Raw genomic sequence first — 25,195 nt, forward strand, 5'->3', positions numbered from 1 at the left:
CCTGCAATCTTTCCTGCCTGGAAACCTGGGTTCGATCCCTGGATTGGGAAGATTCCTGGAGAACAGAATGCCTACCCACTCCAGTATTCTTGCCTGGAGAGTTCCATGAACAGAGGAGCAGTTCATGGGGTCACAAAGAGTCAGACACCACTGAGCGACTGAGCACGCATGCAATACAAGGGCTTCCCAGCTGTCTCAGTGATAAAGAATCTTCCTGCCAATACAGGAGACACAGGTTCAATCCCTGGTTAGGGAAGATCCCCTGGAGAAGGAAATGGCAACCCATTCCAGCATTCTTGCCTGGGAAATCCCATGGACAGAGTAGCCTGGCAGGCTACAGTCTGTGGGGTCTGCTGAACGTGACTGAATGACTGAGCACGCATGCACAGGTTACAAAAGAACTCTGTTGGATAATCATTCTGCTTTCCTCTGTGCTCTAAACATTTCTCAACTTGCTATAACAGATACAGGGTATGTGTGCTGCAAATAGGTTATTGGAGTGATGAGATGTCAACTCCTCCGGTCCTTGAAGTGACTGGAGACTTCACGGTGGTCACCTGTGTCCTGCTAAGAAGCTGCATCCACCATTTATTCAAGAAGTGAATAAATATCATGTTCAAATATGTGCACTGAATTAATGTATTTTAATTGTCTATTTCAAAGTCATTAGAAAGCTTATTTAATAATGCTAAACCTAAATTTGACGTGGACTATCAATAAATTATATGGGAGTATCAATTAAACAGTGAAATAGCCATCCAGTAGCCTGAGGTTAGCTATATTTCTCTTTAATTCATATCCATTCCATGGATTATTGTCATTGACCTTAATTTCCCTGCGGGGATAGGGAAGAAACAGAAAGCTCCAGAGTTCTGGTGTAGAGCACATACGACCTGAGCTCCATCCTGTCTGCCACCTGTGAGTAAATCCTAACCTCTTAGACTTAAATTCCCTCATCTGTTCAACAAGGCTTGGATTAGCTGTCCATGGCATAGGAAGTGTTTTATTTTGATGAAAAAAAGTTCCTATTTTCATTGATTAGCAAGTTTGTTGCTTCTTTATAACTAAATACCGTTTGTTATTCAAGGAGCTCATATTTGCCTTTCATGTTATTTATTATACATTATAATTAGCTCTCCAAATTTTTGGCTTTCAAATATTAAATAGACATCAAGGATTCTGAAAAGAGTAAATGAGTATAGTAGATAATGTCACACTATCTCCTCTGATAGCGAATAATTACTTCATGATAATTTAAAGTATTATGCCCTTCACTAAAGAGGAAGTTCTGTGTGGGAGGATAGGAGGACGTTAGAGACTGAAATATAATGGGTTTCAGCTTGAGTCTGTGAAACAGTGTTCCCTCAGAAAGGCTTTATGAAGTGAGATGTAAAATAGTATCCAAAAAATAAAAACCCAGACTAAAACAAAACAAAATTCATTTTTATTCTTTTGAGGGTAGATAAGATTCTGAAACATTTTGATTTTTGTTACTCTTTCTATCTCCAATACAAACCCACTAGTCTTTAAATGGTGCTTCCGTATTTGTGTGTGTGTGTGCGTGTGTATGTGTGTGTGTGCATATGTGTGTCGTGGTCACACCCACGCCTGGGTAGGAACAGGAGGCAAAAGTTGGCAAAGGGAAGATAAAGAAGTTATTTGTCTTTATGCCAAAGAAATCACAAAAGATATGATGATCCACCTATATTTGTTAGTGCAATGGTGAAACATTTTTACAAGTCTTTGCAGAATTGACATATTTAAAACCAAACACAAGCTAATGTGTTTCACACTTAAAAGCATGACAGACTCCAGCTTACAGGTGAGGTAAGGTGAGGAGATTTAACAAGCTGTGGAGTTGTAAATATCTCTAAGTGCTTTGACTGCAAAAATAACTCCAAAGGAACATGACAAGACCCTGATTCATCGGAAGAGACCCCGATGCTGGGAAAGATTGAAGGCGGGAGGAGAAGGGGAGGACAGAGGATGAGATGGTTCGGTGGCATCCCCGATTCAATGGGCATGAGTTTGAGCAAGCTCCAGGAGTTGGTGATGGACAGGGAGGCCTGGTGTGCTGCAGTCCATGGGGTTGCAAAGAGTTGGCTGAGTGCCGAAGAATTAATGCTTTTGAACTGTGGTGTTGGAGAAGACTCTTGAGAGTCCCTTGGACTGCAAGGAGATCCAACTAGATCATCCTAAAGGAGATCAGTCCTGGGATTTCTTTGGAAGGAATTATGCTAAAGCTGAAACTCCAGTACTTTGGCCACCTCATGCGAAGAGTTGACTCATTGGAAAAGACTCTGATGCTGGGAGGGATTGGGGGCAGGAGGAGAAGGGGACGACAGAGGATGAGATGGCTGGATGGCATCACTGACTCGATGGACGTGAGTCTGAGTGAACTCCGGGAGTTGGTGATGGACAGGGAGGCCTGGCGTGCTGAGATTCATGGGGTGACAAAGAGTCAGACACAACTGAGCGACTGAACTAAGCTGAACTGAGCGACTGAACTGAACTCAAAATATAGGTAAGAGCCTCCTGTCTAAGCAATACAATGTGTGGGGTCCTTTTAACAAAATCCAGCACTACAAATACTATATAATATTTGAACACTTATGTACCAGCCCCTGTGATTCGCTTCCTATTTTTGGTTCTGAAGTAGACATGGTGTGGGGGGATGGGCGGGGGCGGGGGCGGGGAGGGGGGGTGGTTGCTGAGGAGGCAGCCTAAGGGCTCTGATTATCTTTAACACAATGTCAAGAGAAGTGGCTTCCCTTGTAGCTCTAGGTAAAGAATCTGCCTGCAGTGCAGGAGACCCGGGCTCAATCCCTGGGTTGGGAAGATCCCCTGGAGAAGGAAATGGCAACCCACTCCAGTATCCTTGCCTGGAAAATCTTATGGACAGAGGAGCCTGGTGGACTGCAGTCCATGGGGTCGCGGAGAGTTGGGCATGACTGAGCAGCTAACACTAACTAACTAAGAGAAGAGGGCAGCTTTGAAGTGTCATATGATACAGACCTTCTCTGTACTGATCACAAACACATCACTCAATACACAAATGTTTTCTGGAAGGGTTTTCAACACTGCAGGAGAACTAGAACTCTAAATACTGTGGCATCCATTCACAAATCCTAGGGTTTAGGATACAGCCCTTTATGAAGGTAATGACCCTGTCTTCCTGGAGCTTGCATTCTGGAAAGAGAGATTGATAATAATGAAAGAAGGAACAAAAACACAGTTTTAGACAGTGCTGGTGCTGTAAAGATAATAAAGCAGGGCTCAGTCTTTACTTAGCAGATCATGTTCGGACCTATTTTCCGTTGGGGGGTCAGGGAAGAGCTCTGCAGAGATGACATTTGAGTTGAGCACCGAAAGACAAGAAGGAACAAGCAGGGGAAAGCACGAGGCAGAAGGAACAGTTCATCCACGAGGAACGCGTTACAGGAATGATTGAATGTAACTTGGCGACTTTCAGGAACAGCCGGAAGGGCCTCCGTAGACAAAGCATCGTGGGCACAGGTAGGAGATGCGGTCCCAGAGTTCAGGCAAAGAGTTTCAATTTTATTCTAAGTGTCGTTGGTATCCACAGGAGGTTTCAAAGCGGAAGTGGGCGATTTAATACGATCGACACTATAAAATGAAACATTGCAAAATACAATAATTGCACGCAGCTTTTCTAATTTCTAATCTAATCTAATCTAATCTAATTTCTAAATTCCCACTCGGGTCAAACAGCGCCGCGGCCGTCCCCGTTTGCCCAGGCTGTTTGCGCTCGCTTCCAGCTTGTTTGCACGCGACACCCTGCTGTTGACAGCCTCGGAGGAGAGCCTGTGACAGTTGGCAGGCGCCGGGAGGCGTCGCGGGAGCCAAGTTGCTGCTGGGGCCAGGGCTGCGCTGGGGAAAGGACGGAAGAGGGGATGGGAGGCAGTGGCCGCGTCCTGGGAGGGCTGCGATCTCCGCGCCGTGGCGGCGATGCACCCTCTGAGCAAGGGATGAAGAAGCCGGGGGCCCAGACGAGCTTCCCCGGGGCTCACGGCGCCTCCCGATTTGTTTCCGTCCTGCCCAGGGTTTGACGCCGGAAACAGTGATGGCTGGGGGGCTGCTGGAGGCTGGGGCGACCGAGGGAGTTTCCGTTTCTCGGGCCTAGCTCCTCCCGGCCGGGCCGCAGCGGCGACACCCTGGGGGGTGGTGGTAGTGGAGGGGGGAGCCTCGCCAGGTGTTGATTTAAGGCTCCGCGGGGCCAGGCCTTCTGCCCACATCCTGCGGCGCCAGTTGGCCCCGGCGGATCCAGCGCCGCGTTTTGTCATCTGCCTGCACCAGGAGGTAGAGGCGGCGACCCCAAACCCGCTAGCTCCCCGGGGACAGGACCCCAGGTGCCTGACCCTGGCGGTACCCCCCCCCCCCCCCACTCACTTTCAGTCTCCAGGCCACCGATCGCTTGGGACCACTATGCGGCAAGCGAGTAGCCTACGGAGACGACCCAGAGTGCCTGTTCCTTGGAGACTTGCCGAGGGGAGCTGGACCTCCCCCGGGGAAACTCGAAGCTTGGGCAGTCAGCGGAGCGCCCTGCACTCGCAGCCTGCTACCTACTCTGCCTTCAGATCTCGGCGCCCGTGGCCACCTCCCACCCAGGTCTCTGTCCTCACCCAGCCATCCGAACCAGCGACCCCACTGGGTCTGCATCCCATCACCCTAACTGAAGGCTCAACAGGAGGGGCGTGTGTTTCAGCCTCGTCTGTGGCCTGTGTTTCTCGTCCCATCTCTGGAATGTCCGCTCCATGGGGCGATGTGTTACGCGCGTGGTGCCGGGCTCCCGGCGTCTAGAGCCGGGACACCTGCCAGACGGGACAGACCATCCCGTTTGCTTTAAAGGGACTGAGCACGGTTCCGAGCGCTGGACCAGAGAGAGCGAGAGCATGAGCCCGCCGGCCTTCCTGCCCGGGGCGGGGCTTGTTCTGGACACGCCCCTCCCAGGCCCGCCCCGTCCCAGGAGCCGCCCCCCCTTAGATTCCCCGGCTTTCTCTGCAGCTGTCTGCAAAACCCGGAGTGGCGGATCCCAGAGAGGGCGGAGGGGCGCCGCCCCTCGCGGCACCTCCCCGGCAGCCCTGGGCGCCGCGCCGGGCATGCTCAGTGCGCAGGGCCGCTCGGAGCTCTCGGAGGAGGAAGCTCGCGCGCTCCCGCTCTCAGGAGCCGCGGCCCGGGGCAGTGGGGGCCGCAAATAATGGAGCCTTTCACCAATGGTGAGTAGGCGCGGCCGGAGGGAGGCCGGGGCTGGGAGCCGGGCTCACCCGGGGCCCAGAGGGTCGTGGGGAGTCGTGACACGCGAGGGCGAGCTGCAGCCGCCTCCAGCGCAGGTTTCCTGCGAGAGGTTTTGCGGTGAGGGCGGGTGGTGCTGGTGTAGGGGACCCGGGGGGGAGGCTGTTGGAGGCCTGGGGGAGGGGGCAAGAGGCGGCAATCGCCAGGCTCGGGGGTCGAGGGCGGGGGTTGCTGGCGTGAAGGTCAGCGCCACCGCCCGTCCCGGGTGGGGACACCCGGTGTCCCGGACACCTCGCTCCTCTGCGCAGCCAGGTGGGCGAGCTGCAAAGTTTGGGCTGCGGTGCGCATTGGAGTGGGGGCGGCCGGGAAAGTTGGCACAGCTTGGGTTTGCCCCGAGTACAGAGTGGGCTTTGGGGCGGGAAGGGTTAACGGGCGGTCAAACCCTCAACTTGGGTGGCGCGCCCGGAGCTGTCCCCCTGCCCTTCGGCGAGTTGCCGGTGTGACTTTTTCTGATAGGGCTGGGTGGAGGGGTGGAGGCTTGTTAGGTTAATTCAGTGGAAGGTAGAGAAAAACTTGCAGAAAAGCTGGATCACCCCGGCTGGACGCCGGGGAGGTTCCTGCCCGCATTGCTGCTCTCCCCGTCTGTTGCGGAGGCATTCCGCAGGAGGTTCAAGCTTCCTCTCCCTGGCTCCCAATAAGATCGGTTTTTTTATTTTCAGTCGAGACTCATTAAATACCAAGGGACCGTCACGGTGATATCACAGTGTGACTTGAGGCGAGTGTCCAAAGCCGGAGCCTGCAGGAGGTTCGGCTAACAGCCACAGCTTTTTACTGACCGAAGGGAGCGAATCCATCCCACCCTCCTTAAAACCGTGGCTTTTGTTTGGACCACAAGTGCCGTGTAGGGGTGAGATGTCTTTCATTTTGCGGTGTTGAGTGTATAGATTCCCTTTTGGGGACAGAAAGTAGGAAAACTGCCAGCAAGGGAGAATTCACGCTGAAATGGGAGAGTTCAGTCTCCGAGTGGACATGTGTTTTCCTGCGGGTGGTTGGTTACTTAAGGTAGAGAGTTTGTCGCATTAATAGAAGGCAGAGTCTCCTCTGTTAGGGTGGGTCACTTGCCACCCGGGAGACAGAGACATTGTCCACTATGTCCCAAACCCGAGTCAGACTTTGTTGTATGCTGTGTTTCATCCCTGGGACTGCGAACTACTAATTATATTCTCCCCGTCCCTAATTCAGAATGCTTTATTCTACTGCCATCTTCCTGTCTGTACTGTTTAATTAGGTTTAATGATGACAGCTTTAATTCTGAATTTTCTCATTCAGGTTCTATTTGTAATTACTGAGGCTCTAAGAGTAGTCTGGTAAAGTTGGCAAAGAAAAATAAGGACGATTTGAGCTAAAAGGAAGCTTAGTATACAAAGTATACGTTTAATACAGATTCTTAAATCCTTTCCAGTGAGTATCCTAAGGCTTATCCTGTGTTCTAGGTAGAAAGCTTTGAGCTTCCGTGTTGGTAGGATTTTAAATGTGAAGTTTCCTCTAAATTCAAACAAACAAACAAAAAACTCCTCTCAACAAGGCTGAGTCACGCATTTGGTTAAGATTATTGCTAGCTGATTTGGTGAACCTGTGCCTGTAGAATTAAAGTACATTCTCAAGTCTTAAAGTTGGAGCCTTTTCTCCCATCTTAGAATAGTTTTAGAATATGTACCTCTGGATGTGAATATTTGCAAATTGTCATATTTCGACGGGCAATGAAAAAGTCCCAGAGAGGAGAATAAAAAAAAAAAGCAGTGCTTCAACTTTCGTATAGGAAATTGGATTTCTAATCCTTTCCTGTCTTACAGATTTTCAGAGTCTGTGCTGGAGATAGTTTAGTAGTGTATCATTTTAGTTAATGTAGTAATTACTCCTTGGAACCTTATCTAGCATCTTTTAGCAAGGGGAATAGAAACTAACATCTAAAGTCAACAAGAAATTGGTTGATTGGTTTAGTTGCTAAGTCGTGTCCGATTCTTTTGTGACCTTGAGGACTGTAGCCTGCCAAGCTCCTCTGTCCACGGGATTTCACAGGCAAGAATACAAGAGTGGGTTGCCATTTCCTTGTCCAGGGGATATTCCCGACCCAGGGATCAAACCCGGGTCTCCTAGATGGCAGGCGGATTCTTTATCACTGAGCCACCAGGGAAGCCTCAACAAGAAATTAGGTCCTAGCACTTTTCGGTGCTTTTTGGGTTTAAGGAAGGCTCGTTATTTTGGAACTTTTGAAGAATAGCTGTAGAATTTTCTATTGTCTTCAAACAGGACATGGTATAGTGGAAAGTACACTTATCTCTGTACTTAATCCTTTTGAGGGCAAAGAATATGTACATCTAATTCTCTCATAGGTCTCAGTGTTCTGGTGCAGAATATTTCATTACCCATAGAATTTATCATTGGAGGGTTTATCAAGTATGGCATGGGCTTTTGTTACACTTTCATTCTCTTTTAATAAAATTGTCACCACTTACACTTTGTCATATATCTCTATATGCGGAGAGAGGTGTGAGCGCTTATCGAAAAGTTTCAGTAAGTCGGGGCCGTGTATGTTTCAGTTAAAATCTTGTCAATGATTTCTCTCCCTGATAAGAGGTAAATTTGTAAAGGAGGCAAATTTAGTTTGTTTTGCTAATTTGGTTTTCAATACTCATCTATTCCAGTAAGGCCTTTTCTGTTTTCGGTGTTTTCTGTCAAAACTTGCTGCTGGTATGGCTCATTTTTCTTGGACCCTGCTCTCTACCTGCCAATAATGGATTTATTTGATGACCATCCTGTGTTAACCTGTCACTGCTGCAGTCCATTTAATATGCAGATCTCCAGAAAGGGCTTACAAGGAGAGACGTTATTGCCAAGAATTTCCATTTGGCTCAGGAGATATTTTTGGTGTTGCCCTTGGTAGGGACTGCTGACTATTGTGCTGAAGACAGGACATCCAGTCTGGCTTTGGATATTTGGTGCGTTTTCTTTTATGGGGAGAGGAATGTGCTGGACTAGTAGTCAAGGTTGGTTTGGTAGTAGCTATTATGTTCTGTTAGGCAGGTAGAAGTGAAACTATTCAGAAGCAGTGATTGCTGTATTACCAAAAACCAAACAAACAAAAAATAGAAACTCTGTAGGTCTTTTGATAAATGTACAGGGACTTCCCTGGTGGCTCAGAGGGTAAAGCGTCTGCCTGCAGTGCGGGAGACCCGGGTTCGATCCCTGGGTTGGGAAGATCCCCTGGAGAAGGAAATGGCAACCCACTCCAGTAGTGTTGCCTGGAAAATCCCATGGATGGAGGAGTCTGGTAGGCTACAGTCCATGGGGTCGCAAAGAGTTGGACACGACTGAGCGACTTCACTGTCACTAGGGCAAGCAATTATTTGATGACTGCCTCGTTTTATTTGTACTCACTTGCACATAAGATTATGGCATTTTAGAATAACTTAAATTTATGTTAAGGAATGTAGATACAGAGCTCACCCTCCGGATCTGATTCAGAAGGTCTGAAGTTGAGTCTAGGAATCTACACTTTATTTTTAGTGTACTAAAAGTATTCACCAGGAGGGAGCTTTTGAGAACTTTACTAGATAAGCAAATTCCATATGTGTGTGTGTGTCTATTTTTAAATGCTTTCTAGTTTGTGGTATGGCCCAACGTAAATCTCCAGAGGGTGGAAAAGCATTGATATTTTGAAGCCCCAGCACTGAAAACACAATTTAAATCGTTTTATTTTTCCCAAAGCCCCTAAGAATCACTTTAATACTACATCCTGGTATGTAATCTAACAAGGAGGGCTTTCCTGTCTTTATAAAACTGTTTTTGTTTTCAGATTGGCTTCCAAGTGAAAGTATTTCCCAGCTTCCAAAATGGGAAGTCAGGATAATGAATTAGATGTTCGTGAATTATAAGGCAGTATAAAATTGTGATTTCATCATTTTAATCTTACAAATAGCAGTTATCCTGTTAGGTATGTGCCTGTGTGTGCTCAGTCATGTCCAGCTCTTTGAGACCTCATAGCCTGCCAGGTTTCTCTGTCCATGGGATTTCCCAGGCAGGAATACTGGAGTGGATTGCTATTTCCTACTCCAATCCTACAGGTATGCATTTGTTTTTTAAAAAAGTATTTTTTAGCATTTGTTTAAAAAAAAAAAAGTTTTTTTAGCATCTATCTAAGCTCAGCTATGTGAGCTTACTGCACTGTATTCATTTGTAGTTTCTTTTGTTCTGAAATAACTTACCACATTGAGAAAAAACCTTTAAAATGGAAGATAATAGTTTACATGATAGGATATAAGTTAAATTCTGCTTTTACATTTCTGTCTTACATCTTTATTTCAGTTAAGGGAAATAGGAGTATATAGGATTTGAATATTAACATCATTTAGTAGTATAAGGTTGAGGCTGTAACTAGAAACCAGTCCAGCTGTTAACTGGAAAGCAGAGGTGAAAAAGTTCTGTACATGACAACTTCCCCAAAACAGTATCTTAAGACAAGATAAATATCATATTTTAGAAACTATTAGAACCAGTGATTATTATTTATCTGTAGATGATTCTTGAGAACTCAACTTGAAAGAGACAGAACCAGGAAGATTGGTTATAAGGAAATTATCATATAGAGAATGAGAACAGTGATTTCTTTCTCAGGAATCAGGCAAATACCATTTTTGGAATGCCTGTTTACAAGGAGATTTTCTGCTAGGCAGTTAGCAGAAGCCCCATAGACCTGCTATCAGTTAATGCTAACCTGATCCTAAATCAAGATGGTGGAAGAATAGGACAGGGAGACCATTATGATTATACAGTAGAAATGGCAAATAGATTCAAGGGATTAGATCTAATAGACAGAGTGCCTGAAGAACTATGGACGAGGTTCGTGACCTTGTACAGGAGGCAGGGATCAAGACCATCCCCAAGGAAAAAAAGAATGCAAAAAGGCAAATGGTTGTCTGACGAGGCCTTACAAATAGCTGAGAAAAGAAGAGAAGTGGAAGGCAAAGGAGAAAAGGAAAGATATAACCATCTGAATGCAGAGTTCCAAAGAATAGCAAGGAGAGAGAAGAAAGTCTTTCTCAGTGATCAGTGCAAAGAAATAAAGGAAAACCATAGAATGGGAAAGAGGAGAAGGCAATGGCAACCCACTCCAGTACTCTTGCATGGAAAATCCCATGGATGGAGGAGCCTGGCAGGCTGCAGTTCATGGGGTCACTACGAGTCAGTTACAACTGAGCAACTTCATTTTCACTTTTCACTTTCCTGCATTGGAGAAGGAAATGGCAACCCATTCCAGTGTTCTTGCCTGGAGAATCCCAGGGACGGGGGAGCCTGGTGGGCTGCCATCTATGGGGTTGCACAGAGTCGGACACAACTGAAGCTACCTAGCAGCAGCAGCAGCAGAGATCTCTTCAAGAAAATTAGAGATACCAAGGGAACATTTCATGCAAAGATAAGCACAGTAAAGGACAGAAATAGTATGGACCTAACAGAAGCAGAAGATATTAAGAAGAGGTGGCAAGAATTCACAGAACTGTACAAAAAGATCTTAATGACCCAGATAATCACAATGGTGTGATAGCTCACCTTGAGCCAGACATCCTGGAATATGAAGTCAAGTGGGCCTTCATAGTTCATCACTATGAACAAAGCTAGTGGAGGTGATGGAATTCCAGTTGAGCTATTTCAAGTCCTAAAAGATGATGCTGTGAAAGTGCTGCAGTCAGTATGCCAGCAAATCTGGAAAACTCAGCAGTGGCCACAGGACTGGAAAAGGTCAGTTTTCATTCCAATCCCAAAGAAAGGAAATGCCAAAGAGTGTTCAAACTACTGCAGAATTGCATTCATCTCACACGCTAGCCAAGTTATGTTCAAAATTATCCAAGCCAGGCTTCAACAGTACATAAACCGTGAACTTCAGAGGTTCAAGCTGGATTTAGAAAAGGCAGAGGAACCAGAGATCAAATTGCCAACATCCACTGGATCATCAAAAAAGCAAGAGAGTTCCAGAAAAACATCTACTTCTGCTTTATTGACTACACCAAAGACTTTGACTGTGTGGATCACCACAAACTGTGGAAAATTCTGAAAGAGATGGGAATACCTGACCACCAGACCTGCCTCCTGAGAAATCTGTATGTAGGTCAAGAAGCAACAGCTAGAATTGGACATGGAACAACAGACTGGTTCCAAATCGGGAAAGGAGTCATCAAGGCTGTATATTGTCACCCTGCTTATTTAACTTGTATGCAGAGTACATCATGTGAAATGCCGGGCTGGACGAAGCACAAGCTGGAATCAAGATTGCTGGGAGAAATATCAGTAACCTCAGATATGCAGATGACACCACCCATATGGCAGAAAGCGAAGAAGAAATGAAGAGACTCTTGATGAAAGTGAAAGAGGAGAGTGAAAAAGTTGGCTTAAAATTCAACATTCAGAAAACTAAGATCATGGCATCTGATCCCATTACTTCATGGCAAATAGTTGGGGAAACAATGGAAAGAGACTTTATTTTTTGGGGGCTCCAAAATCACTGCAGATGGTGACTGCAGCCATGAAATTAAAAGACACTTGCTTCTTGGAAGAAAAGCGATGACCAACCTAGACAGCATATTAAAAAGCAGAGACATTACTTTGTCCAAAAAGGTCTGTCTAGTCAAGGCTGTGGTTTTTCCAGTAGTCATGGATGGATGTGAGAGTTGAAGTCTAAAGAAAGCTGACCACCAAGAATTGATGTTTTTGAACTGTGGTGTTGGAGAAGACTCTTGAGAGTCCCTTGGACTACAAGGATATCAAACCAGTCCATCCTAAAGGAGATCAGTCCTGGGTGTTTATTGGAAGGACTGATGCTAAAGCTGAAACTCTTTGGCCACCTGATGAGAAGAACTGACTCATTGAAAAGACCCTGATGCTGGGAAAGATTGAAGGCGGGAGGAGAAGGGGATAACAGAGGATGAGATGGTTGGATGGCATCACTGACTCGATGGACATGAGTTTGAGTAAGCTCTGGGAGTTGGTGATGGACAGGGAGGCCTGGCGTGCTGCAGTCCATGAGGTTGCAAAGAATCGGACATGACTGGGCAACTGAACTGAACCTCAATAAGAGAAAAGAAAGGGAATAGTCTAGTCTTGTTTTCATGCTAATATGAAAATAATAGAATATGGAAGTTAAAAAAGCAGTAAAACTTGGGACAGTTTTCTAATTATTAAATAAATGAATAAAGTGAATAAAGTGAAAGTTGCTCAGTTGTGTCCAACTCTTTGTGACCTCATGGACTGTAGCCCACTAGGGTCCTCTGTCCATGGAATTCTTCAGGCTGGAATACTGAAGTGGGTTGCCATTCCCTTCTCCAGGGGATCTTCCCTACCCAGGAATCAGACTCAGGTCTCTTGCATTGCAGGCAGATTGTTTACCAACTGAGCCACCAGGGAAGCTCACAAAATTCACTAGTTTTAAACAATGGTTGGAATAAGATTTTAAAAGGCTTTGTTCCCCTTTTTTTTCCCTTTTGTTTTCAGGATTAGAGATGGTCTAGATAAGTGATCAGGAGAGCTCTGGCCTCAAGGTACAGGCGGAGTTACTTCCTCAGGGCAAGAATTCTTAAAGAGATACTTTTTTTTTTTTTTTTTTTTCTTCAAGCTTTCTCTGGAGTCCAGAGAATATTGTGACCACGTTGTCAAAAATCGTATTTATCAGTGTTCGATTGTCTTTGTAACCTGTTCATATAACATTTGTCAGCAGTAAGTTTACATTTCTATTGATTAACACTCCTGTTAGGAAACAGCAGCATTCTGACCCTCTCTGTGAAAACATTAGGAGATTGAAATACAGAGAAGTCTAGCCAGAGTTACCCCAGAAGTTGGGATGGAGCTGGATCAAGCCTGTGGTTCTTGGCACTTGAAGTGAGGACAGTGCAGCCATATTCTGTTAATTAGTTACCTCATGTCTTGAAAACTGTAGGAGGTTGGAGCTGGAGCTAATGCTACTACACCTTTCCATAATTTTGGAGCGACCTGAGAAACAGTGTTTTTTTAATTTGAATTCCTGGATTTGTACCCTTTAAGAGTATTCACAGAAAAGTAGGAATGAAAAATGAGGAAAATTCTGGAGCCCATGGTGGTTCAGCTCCGTTTTTATCTAGCGGTTTTTATAGAGAAGGCTGCTCATTGCCCTGGTATTTCTGTGCAATAGATATGGGTTTCTGTGTCTATGGAAGAGTAGTCAGGATTCTCCTGTAACCCGATTCACTATTGTAATGTTTGTGATTATTCCTGGGAGTGCCTGTAAGACTCTGAATCCAAAGATCTTAAGGGGAAATCGGGACTTAGGAGAATTAGTCATGAAGATGAGCGGTATATGGAGATTTAAGGTAAGGAGGAATCGAAAAGGCAAAATGGTCAATACCTTGACCCTTGCAAGTCTTTGGCTTAGAAATGAATCTCTTCTGGAGAGTAGGACACACTTGTGTGAGGCTGAAAGGCAAGAGTTGGGCTTGTAAAGAAAGGTGAAGCAGGTGGGTCTGGTTGGACAAAAGCAATTGAGGAGAGAGGGGATGAATGAGTTAAGGCTGGCGTTTGAGGGATGGCAAAAAAACATTTGCCATGAGTTTAATCATACTGTGTATTTTTCTAGTCAGAAAAGTCACAGTTGCTTGTAAGTTAGTGTTGTTCGCTTTCCTGAATGTTTCAGATCTCAAGAAGAAGAAACTATAAAGAAAGCTAGTGACTCATTGACCCACCATGGGATGATCATGGTGGCAGTCGCTATTCTTTATTGACTGCTTTTGACTCACCTTTGTACCGCTGCTTACGGTAGAACAATGAATCAATTAAAAAAAAAAAAAATCCAACCTTCGCATCTAAAAAAGACTAGGAGGAAATCAGTTCCAAATAAAGAAAATTGAGTCTTCCAAGGGAATTTGAAAAAATGGTGCAGAATCAAGTTCAACTGTCGAAGACCCTCTGAAGCTCTTTTCCTTAATGAATGTCGTCCCAGGCTTTTCTGCCACATAGTTCAAGAGTGTGGTCATCAAAACAGAACTCCGGCCAATTGTCTGGACTTCTGTAGATGACGGGATTAGATGGTCAAGAGTCTTCTCCAGGCCTCTGTGCTATTTGGGGAGGCCAAAGCCGGTGATCTGGGAAGAAGGGTGTTTAAGGAGGTGTTCCGATGTTTCTAACAGGGGAGAGAGCTTCGTAAGCTGGGAGAACAGGAGAATGGGAAATCCAGTGAGAGAACTGGACCCCTGAGGATTGGGTGTGTTTCTTTGCTCCCTGGATCTCACAAGCAGATGATGACTGGGCTGTGTGGCAGCCCCTTTTGTCTGTTTGCCAGATTCAACTGCCTCGGGTGTCCTTCGGTGCCATAGAGGAACTTTCTGGTGGGCAGGAAGGTTTGGGTCATGGTATTCCTCACAGCTGAAATTGTTATTTTATAAGATTTAAAACAGTTGTTAGAATACTCATCACTTCAACACCATTACACCATTTCAGAGTTCTCTTTGATAGAGAAATGGAGTTTAATGGGAGTGATTAAAGAGAGCTAAGTGTGATTTGAAGACAGAAGTAGTACATTTGTCTAGTTTCTTCTTGTCCCATAATTGTCAAAAGGGTTAAGTAAGACCACTGGGACTTGATGGGTATCCTGGGTATATCAAGTTGATGCCCATAAGTTTGGGCTGGTTTCCCATTATACTTTTAGCAGTAGTTTTTCTGCTTTTTAAATGCTTAATACCTAAACCTTTTGGGCCACTGATACTGTCCTTTTAGTATGTAGATTTGATGCCTAGATTAAGAAAACAACTCAGACTGAGCATAGAGTGTTGAGTGTTTGGGGAAATAAGAAATGCATTGCCATTTAAAATAGCAGCCTCACTTCGATCAGCATTCATACAGGCTTCCCAGAGACTTCGTAACTTTTTGTTTAGAGGAAGCACACAGAAGAATAATTCAATGTAGGAAGGAAGGTCAATGTAGGAAGGAAGGTCTTCTTGGAAGGAAAGTTATGACCAACCTGGACAGCATATGGAAAAGCAGAGACATTACTTCGCCCACAAAGGTCCGTCTAGTCAAGGCTATGGTTTTTCCAGTATGGATGTGAGAGTTGAACTATAAAGAAAGCTGAGTGCTGAAGAATTGATACTTTCAAATTGTGGTGTTGGAGAAGACTCTTGAGAGCCCATTGGACTGCAAGGAGATCCAACCAGTCCATCCTAAAGGATATCAGTCCTGGGTGTTCATTGGAAGGACTGATGTTGAAGCTGAAACTCCAATACTTTGGCCACCTGATGCAAAGAGCTGACTTAGAAAAGACCCTGATGCTGGGAAAGATTGAGGGCAGGAGGAGAAGGGGACGACAGAGGATGAGATGGTTGGACGGCATCACTGATTTGATGGACATGAGTTGGAGTAAACTCCAGGAGTTGGTGATGGTTGGGGTGGGGGGCGGAGCTTGGCGTGCTGCAGTCCATGGGGTCACAAAGACTTGGACACGACTGAGTGACTGAACTGAACTGACATGAACTGAAGCACATGTTCACTAAAGTGTGGCTAGCCTTGGGTGTGCTTGTTCATTACAGTGGGATGCTATTGAGATAAAGACTTGAAGAATTCATGCATAGAATCTTTTCTTGACAGTTAATCAAGTGACAATGACTATTGGTAGAAAAAATGTGGTTTCAGTCCCTGATTTATAATCACTATTTTTTTTTAAATAGGTTAATGAAAATCAAATTGATCCTCAGTAAGTTGTATTTTCATGGCAAAGTTTTTGCTATAGATTTGGTCCTTTCATTTACCTTGTGTTTTATCAGTCTGATGGAAAAATATTTCAGAGAAATATCAGCAAAGTAAGTATTAGTTCAAATCCATCTGAGATCATGTCTAGCAGATTTATTCACCAACTGAGGTATTCTCTAACTCACAGGCAATGTTTATAAGAACATTAGAGTTCTTATAAATTTCTTCTGCAAATCTCATGCAGTGATATGCGTTCTCTGTTAAATCACTCAGAGGTGTTTCTTATGCCTAATGCCATTTTTAAAATAAGGAATTAAATGCAGTTAATATTTTTTGAAACAACATTTAGGTAGTTGAAATTAAAAACAAGCTTTTTAACTTTAGATCTTATAAGGTTTGTAACTTTGCCTGAGAGATTAATGAACATAAATATTTAGTCATCATTGACATTTTCAATTACTTTTTATAGCTAAATCTCTCAAAGAGGTACCTTGAGGATTGTCAAGGACTGTGGGACCTTTGTTATGAAGAAAGATTTTTAGAAACATTTTGTAAAATAAAGATTATGTTTGATTGGGGAACAAGTTTGATACAAATATAAATATTAGGATAAAATAAGTTAGCCTAGAAAACGGAGAAGGCAATGGCACCCCACTCCAGTACTCTTGCCTGGAAAATCCCATGGATGGAGGAGCCTGGTGGGCTGCAGTCCATGGGGTCGCTAAGAGTCGGACACGACTGAGCAACTTCACTTTCCCTTTTCACTTTCCCGCATTGGAAAAGGAAATGGCAACCCACTCCACTGTTCTTGCCTGGAGAATCCCAGGGATGGGGGAGCCTGGTGGGCTGCCATCAATGGGGTCACATAGAGTCGGACACAACTGAAGCGACTTAGCAGCAGCAGCCTAGAAATGGAAAAGAAAATTGAAAATTAAACTAAAATAATAATATTTTTCTCCACAAGGATATTGGTTAACTTTTAAGTGACCACAATGGCATATCTTTATGTGAATCTGATCATTGTCATAATAATAAATAGAAGGATAAAGGAACTAATTACTCTTCATATGCTGAACTGTTGGTCTGTGTTTTCAGTCCATGGAATATGATGTTACACTGATAACTTGATGCTTTTTGGTGTCCTCTAAGCCAGAGTTGTTTAACTAGATTATTTCCGATGTGGAACTGACAAATATTTTTGAGTGCTGGCTTTTCAGTAGAACTAAATGGTGGTTATTATAACCTTGTAAATTATTATAAATTTTCTGTTTTCTCTTGGTTGTATATTAATGCATAGCAACCGGAGAAAATAAATGCAGAAATATATAGGACAAAAACTTTGTGGAAGATGAGTGCTTTGAGCTTAATTCTGTTTTATTGAAACCAGGGAGTGATGGGCTTCAAACCTACTTAATTACTGTCTTCTCTTTTTTTGTTATTATTTTCCTTTTTAATTTCATTTTGGATTTTTTCCTGTTTACATCATGCTCACAGTTTTTCTTCATCTCTTATTTTTATCACCCAAGACTAAAAATATAACAAACCAAAATTAGTTTTCCATGTCTCCTTGCTGCGTTCTTCTACTGGGGAGTCAGGAGTGGGTCAGAGAAGACTGTGAATGTTTGAGTACAGATTTTCTTGCATACTGTTTTAAACTGCCTCAATTAACAAGTATTTTTTAAATTAGTGTTTGATACATTCCTACTTCTCTCTTTCTAAAAAGATAACCCTCTTCAAATAAATACCTTCACCGTATGCTTACTTGTTCCAAGCTTTATTCTTAAAGTTGGAGTACAACTATGAATGCAGAATGGTCTCTGCCTTTGAGGAGCTTATATTCTAGCAGAGTTAATTTTTTTTTTTTTTTTAAGGTATACAGATGCACAAATCAGTACATGCCCTTCAAAAACTTTCAGACTTTGAGAAGGCCAGGTCCCATCCCACACCACTTTCCTTACATACATTTGGTTTGTACTTTTATTTTTTCATTTTAGAGATCTCTCCGTGAATCTACCTCATTTTGTAAGACTACTGTGTAGTATGTTGTAATGGTGAAGAGCAGTCAGACCGCTCCTTTTAAATCCTGGCTCCTCACTCACTAGTTCTGTGATTCTTATCTACGGATGTTACCAAGAGGTTTTAATATCTTTAGATAAAACACTAAAATATGTACAGTAACTCAAAACATTTTCTTATATTCACCGAAGTTTAAGATATGGGGGGTGGTTTGGCATATTCCGGGCTTCCCTGGTGGCTCAGCTGGTGAAGAATCCACCTGCAATGCGGGAGACCTGGGTTCGATCCCTTGGTAGGGAAGATCCCCTGGAGAAGGGAAAGGCTACCCACTCCAGTATTCTGGCCTGGAGAATTCCATGGACTACACAGTCCATGGGGTCGCAGAGTCCGACAAGACTGAGCGACTTTCACTTTCACTTGGCATATTCCAGCCATAGTGAGATTTTGAAAATTGGGGAACATGTATTTCTTACATCTTGTTTTAGTAACATTAAAGACTTGAGGCTACTATAGGAGAGGATTCTTTCCAATTCATATTTATTAATAATGATTACACATTTGTGACACTTTCAGGGAAGTGTTGTCTAAGAGAGAAGACCTGTTCATTTCTACATCCTGTTTAATTCTGGCTTAGGTGTGTTTTTCCGGTTCCTGCAGGCAAATGTTATACATAACACCTCATTATTCGTACAAGTAGAACTTGTTTCATTCAGTCTTAGGTGTTTTATAAATATATATATATATATATATATTTTTTTTTTTTTTAATCTATTAGGTGGGGGTTGAAATAGTGAGGAATTAAAGACCAAAAGGGCATAGAGGGCATAGTGTTAGCATGAGAGTATAGGATAAGGGAACTTCATTTACTGACAGTGAAGCCTGTGTATATCATAGATGTCAGGAATGCAAACAAAGATGTCTATAGTTTAATAGGTATTTAAGTTCATACCTATGTTGTTATGTATCCTCACAGGAAGCGTACTAAGAAGCTGGTTTTACTAGTGAATTTGTATTTCTGCTAGTGACTGTGACACTTATTTTACTGTTATTTTTTTGCTAACTAAATGTAACTTGGCAGCAGCTTTTGGCTCTGAGAATCTATTTTGAATTATGGCAGTTACCTCCTTACTTCATCCCTGCCAGGAGTCTCTAGATCTGTGTTTATCTGTTTTTTCTCGTAAGGACAATATTTTGAACTTCTGAAACATAGTTTTTATCTGTTTTTTCTCGTAAGGACAATATTTTGAATTTCTGAAACATAGAAGGTAGTGATTTTCATCAAACAGCAAGGTGAACGATGTAAGGAATAATACTTAGAGTGTTTGGTGGCCATGTGAGTGGACTGCATGGGAACAGAGTGGAGGAATTCCTCACTGTGAGCTGTAATTGCCCCTGGGATGCCTCAGGGTTAAGAAGATAGCGTTTTCCCACAGGAGTAAGTTATCGGCGTCCACATTTATTCCCAGGGATGCTCACAGAAGTATAAGGTATGTTATGAAAGCAGAAATACCACTTGTCTAGGGTTCGTTTTCTCAGTGGTTCAAACCACATTTCAAGTTCTGTGTGAAGAACGTACATGCTTGTTCAGCCAGGAACCATCAGTTATGTTTAACAGATAAAAACACAGTTTTCTTGTATTTGGTTCCTACTAGAGTTTGGAGAAGGAAATGGCAACCCACTCCAGTGTTCTTGCCTGGAGAATCCCAGGGACGGGGGAGCCTGGTGGGCTGCCATCTATGGGATCACACAGAGTCAGACATGACTGAAGCGACTTAGCAGCAGCAGCAGCAGAGTTTGCATCTAATGTGGTGCTTCCTATGTATTAGTTCAGTAAATGTTAATCTGAAACTAATATTACATCAGACAACCTCTAAAACATTTAGATAAGAACTTTGCTTTGTGCTCTTTTTTCTTTTAAAAAAATTATTTTGATTGGAGGATAATTACCATATAATACTTTTGATGGTTTTTGCCATATATCAACATGAATCGGTCGTAGGTATACATGTGTCCCCCCATCCTGAGCCCCCCTCCCACCTCCACCCCGCTCTATCCCTCTGGGTTGTCCCTGTGCTCTTTTAATTTAGAGGGTTTTTAAATTTTTTTTCAAGTAACATTGAATTTCAGTGCCTCTCCTTTTTCTATAAATATCTCTATAACAGAGTAATTTCAAGTCACTTTTTTTTGAATATTCTTATCAATTTTCATTCAGCTTCCCTTACCACTGAAATGCATTTTGAGCACTTGCTGTGTTTCAGCACTTACTGTGAATGTGCTTTGTACAGGGAAGATAGTGCCAAATGAGACATGGTCTCTGTGTTTGAGGAAAGACGATGCTGAGAGGGAGGGAGTCTCTTACTCTGAAGCATTTTTAAAATCAAAATGTAAGACTGATCCAACATTTTCCTCCCTCATCCTTTTCATCTGCTGGGCCTTTCTCACAGCTGGAGAGCTGCTGTGGATTTGAGACCACAGTGGTTCAGTTAAATGAGTTTCTTTTCCTGCAGGGCTGTAGGGCCTGCTGACCGACCTGCCACTGGGGTATTTTGCCCTTCGTTAGAGAGCCTCTGAAACAATTCCCAAGCCAGTTAGATTTGACTTTAAAAAAAAAAAAAAAGGAATTTCCTGGATTGGTAAGAGGCATGAACGGGTCTTGCATAAGCCTTCCTGTGACCCTCATGGAAAGAGTAAAGGAGGTGAAACCGTATCATAGCTGTCAATCTTAGAGCCATTGAGAGGTGGGGCTCTCTTAACATAATAGCTAACTGTATGAGTTAGTTACAGTATGAACTGAGATATGAAAGCATGAATTTTAGACCTGACACTAACCAATAGGAAAAAAATGTGGTTGTTTCTGTCCTGACACTAATCAAAGGAGAAAAAGAAAAAAAAAAAAAGTAGGTGACATCTTGAGAATAACAACACTTCAACATTTCCTTAGTGTCCACATAGCATCAGTTATGGTGTGTGAGCTGCAGGTATCTATTCAGTGTCTCCTTCTCCCATTTTCACCCTCTTACTCGGTATATTTATGGATGCTCATATGGAAACAGTATGCAGGCAGGGTACCACAGACGGGGTGTCTAAAGTCCCACAGACTGGGTAGCTTAGCAGAAATTTTCTGAGAGTGTGAAGGTTAGGAGTTCAAGTGGAAGGTGCTGGCGTGGTTGGTTTCTGATGAGAGGCTCTTCCTGGCTTGCAGATAGATGCTGGCCTCCTTGCTGTGTCCTCGCGTGGCCTTTCTTCTGCACGTACAGAGGGAGCTCTGTGTCTTCCCCTTATAAGAATGCCAGTCCTTTCAGCCCTGCTCCTGTGACCTCATTTCACTTTAATTACCTCCTTAAAGGCCCTATCTCCCAACACATCTCACTGGGGATCTGTGCTCCAGTATATGAAGCTGGGGACGGCAGGAGGAACTGCTCAGTCCATCACGGGCCGCCTTCACTTTGGATAATCTTGTACACCATCGGGTGAAGAAGACTTGTTGTTTCACAGTGACAAATTATTAAAGGCTACATTCCTACCTGAGGATGCTCAAATGAGCATATGTAGTTAAATTCAAGATTTTTTTTTTTTTGAACCCAGGAATCCAGGGTGGTCTAAAACCCCATGTCCCTTCCTGCCCTCCTTTGGAGTGATTCAGACCTTCTGCACTTTCCTTACTTTATGTGTTTACTCTGTGTGCTTTTTCCAGCAGTATACTGAGACTTGCATGCATGAAGATGCAAGATGTCTGAAGAGTTTGGGGATTTTTTTCTTCATCTTTGAAGGCAGTGTTACTCTTCTTAAACTAGGACCCCTAGGACCCCTTTTATACTCTAAAAAATTATTGTGGACCCCTAAGAGCTTTTGTTTATGTGGATTATATTTCTCAATACTCACTGTGTTAGAGATTAACACTGAAAGATTTTTTTAAAAAATTAATATTTTTCATAATGACAACGAAAACCTTTTACATATTAACATAAACAACATATTTAATTTCCCAAAACAGAAATATTAGTGAGAGGCATTATTTTGCATTGTTGCAATTTTTTTTAATGTCTGCCAGAATAGAATACAACTGGATTTTTAGATTTGCTTCTGTGTTCAGTGTGTTATATAAAGTGTCATATAGGCTAGGGAAATCTCCATGGTACACTCATGAGAGAATGAGTGTGAAAACTGAAATAACATTTGATTATGAAAATAGTTTTACCCTTGAAGACCTGCTGAGAGAGTATCAGAAATTCCCAGTGGTACCCGTACTGCATCTCGAGAACTGTTACTCTGCACGTTAAACCTGTCTTCGGTAGAGACTGGAGAGGAATATCTTAGGAATACCTTTTATACAAGGTAGAAAGTGGAGCTGTTGGAATTGGGTAGCGAGTTTCTGAAGCAAGATCTAGGTCACAGGAGAAGGAAATGGCCTAGCTAGGCATATCCGACAAACCACACATCAGATGCCTTTGTTATCTGATTATTCTACAGTCATTTATTTCATCTCTGGATAGTTGTAAGCTCGGGAAGACACAGAATTATTTAAAATTCTTAAATTAGCTTTAAAAATAATTACTGATTTTTTAATCTGTTCTGTGTTTATACCTGAAAGGTTTTCTTCTTTATTATTAAAAAATGAAAACGACTTTATCGTTATTTTTTGACAGTTGCCAAACTGTGATGTTCTACTTGGAGCAGTCATTTTACACATATTAGTTCCTGCCAGGCCTATTTACTGAAGTATAGTTGGTTTACAATATTGTATGCAGCAAAGTGATTACGTTATGTATGTATACATCCATTCAGTTCAGTTCATTTCAGTCACTCAGTCGTGTCTGACTCTTTGTGACCCCATGAACTGCAGCACGCCAGGCCATCCTGTCCATTACCAACTCCCAGAGTCCACCCAAACCCATGTCCATTGAGTCGGTGATGCCATCCAACCATCTCATCCTCTGTTGTCCCCTTCTCCTCCAGCCCCCAATCCCTCCCAGCATCAGGGTCTTTTCAAATGAGTTAGCTCTTCGAATGAGGTGGCCAAAGCATTGGAGTTTCAGCTTCAACATCAGTCCTTCCATTGAACACCCAGGATTGATCTCCTTAAGGATGGACTGGTTGGATCTCCTTGCGGTCCAAGGGACTCTCAAGAGTCTTCTCCAACACCATGGTTCAAAAGCATCAATTCTTCAGCACTCCGCTTTCTTTATAGTCCAACTCTCACATCCATACATGACCACTGGAAAAACCATAACCTTGACTAGACGGACCTTTGTTGGCAAAGTAATGTCTCTGCTTTTTAATGTGCTGTCCAGGTTGGTCATAACTTTCCTTCCAAGGAGCAGGCATCTTTTAATATGTATACATACACACGTATATACACATTTCTGATTATTTTCTATTATAGGTTATTATAAGATACCAAGTATCGTTCCCTGTGCCATGCAGTAAATCCTGTAGTTTATCTGTGTTATGTAGTCATGTGTGTCTCTTAATCCCATACTCCTAATTTATCCCTGTTCCCATCCTCCCTTTTCCTTTTCAGTAATCATAAATTTGTCTCCTATGTCTGTGAGTCTGTTTCCGATTTGTAAATAGATTCATTTGTGTTATTTTTTAGATTCCACATGTGAATGATATGTAATACTTGTCTTTCACTGTCTGACTTACTTCACTAAGTATGATGTTCTTCAGATCCACTCATGTTGCTGCAAATGGCAATATTTCATTCTTTTTTATGACTAAGTAATATATATATGTGTGTGTGTATCCACCACATCTTCTTAAACTAGTTGTATGTTGATGGGTACTCTGGGTTTTAACAAGCTGTCTCTTTCCCAAAACCCTCTGCCTCCAACATTCAATAATATGGGTATATCATTTATCTTCTGAGACCTTTGGTGAATTCTTAGACTTACTTTAATTTTGATGAACTAAAGGCCTATAAGTTTATAAGTTCAATTATTTTTTTTCTACTTGTCCTGATCTATTGAATAATAGAAAATCCTTTGTCCCATGCCTGTCCTGCTATAAAATGATCTAGACCTTTAAGAGAACTAGAATCAACCCTCTTTTTCCCTCTGGGTTCTTTGGGGCTGTGAATGACTGGGATTGATCTACTTAAATTGTCTTGCCCTTCAAAAAATATCTGCATGCCTATGTTCACAGCAGCATTATTTATAATTGTGAAGACGCGAAAAACACCCTAAATGTTCTTCTGTGGATGAATGGATAAAGAAGTTGTGGAGTGTGTGTGTGTGTGTGTGTGCGCACATGTATGTATGTATATATGCATATAATATATGTACCTATATGTATGTGTGTACACACGCACACACACAATGGAATATTATTCAGCCATAAAAAGAGGACATCCTACAATTTGCAACAACATGAATGGACCTAGAGGCTAGGTGAAAGAAGTCAGAGAAAGACATATTTTGTATGATCTCACTTATATATGGAATCTTTAAAAAAAACAAAAACAAAAACCCGTGCACAAACACACATCAAATTCAAAGAGATCAGATTTGTGGTTATCAGAGGTGAGGGTTTCAGAGGGGAAGTTGGAGAAAGTGGACAAAAGATACAAACTTCTGTTTGTAAGGTAAATAAGTACTGTGGGTGTAATGTGCAACGTGATGACTGTAGTTAAGACTGCTATATGATTGGAAAGTTGTTGAGAGAGTAGATCCTACGAGTTGCTCATCACGAGACATGTTTTTCTTTTTTTAAAATTACATCTACATGAGATGATGGATGTTAACTAAACCTATCGTGGTAATCATTTCACAATATGTGTAAATCAAAACATCATACTATACACCTTAAATTTATACAGTGATGTATGCCAGTTATTTCTTAATAAAACCCGTGGGTGGCGGGGGGGGGGAGAAACTGTCTTCTCTTGCCCTACTCCACAAATAAGACATATGGTGAACTGTGATGAGATGTAAACAGGTACACGCTGGCATCTACATGTTGAGTTAAGCCAAGTGAACTAGAGTTCTGTGAAAGATCCCTCACCTACTCATTCAAAGTACCTTGAAATACTTCCTAACATTATAGAGAATTTAGCCCATCACTGTGTTGGTGTTTATAGTGTCAGGAGTATTTTTTAACAGAAGACCTTCATGGTTCCTTTGGGTAAGTGGACAAGAAATAATTGTGGAACAAAGGCTGAGAGTGT

At 42.7% G+C, this 25,195-nt stretch overlaps 1 protein-coding gene and 1 long non-coding RNA gene across 3 annotated transcripts in view; one reads left to right on the top strand and one right to left on the bottom strand.

The window, feature by feature from the left end:
• Positions 1-3,248: 3,248 nt before the first annotated feature.
• Positions 3,249-4,956, bottom strand: LOC147370006 (uncharacterized). The gene is made up of 2 exons (XR_015168302.1): positions 4,644-4,956; positions 3,249-3,627 (listed from the first exon to the last, which is right to left on the bottom strand). It is a non-coding gene; the product is annotated as an uncharacterized LOC147370006 (long non-coding RNA).
• LNPEP (leucyl and cystinyl aminopeptidase) overlaps positions 3,357-25,195 on the top strand; it is a 104,349-nt gene continuing 82,510 nt past the window's right edge. The window contains exon 1 of one of the 2 annotated variants that reach the window (XM_086413245.1): positions 3,357-3,516. In XM_086413245.1, coding sequence (XP_086269371.1) covers positions 3,444-3,516 — 73 coding nt within the window. In that variant the 5' untranslated portion in view covers positions 3,357-3,443. Of the gene's footprint in view, positions 3,517-5,126; positions 5,238-25,195 lie in introns of those variants that run through there. The other variant, XM_086413246.1, reaches the window with a different exon arrangement.

This window comes from Bos grunniens, chromosome 7, assembly GCF_055505025.1.
Source record: "Bos grunniens cultivar Pamir isolate PY7600 chromosome 7, Bosgru_T2T1.0, whole genome shotgun sequence".
Lineage (NCBI taxonomy): Eukaryota > Metazoa > Chordata > Mammalia > Artiodactyla > Bovidae > Bos > Bos grunniens.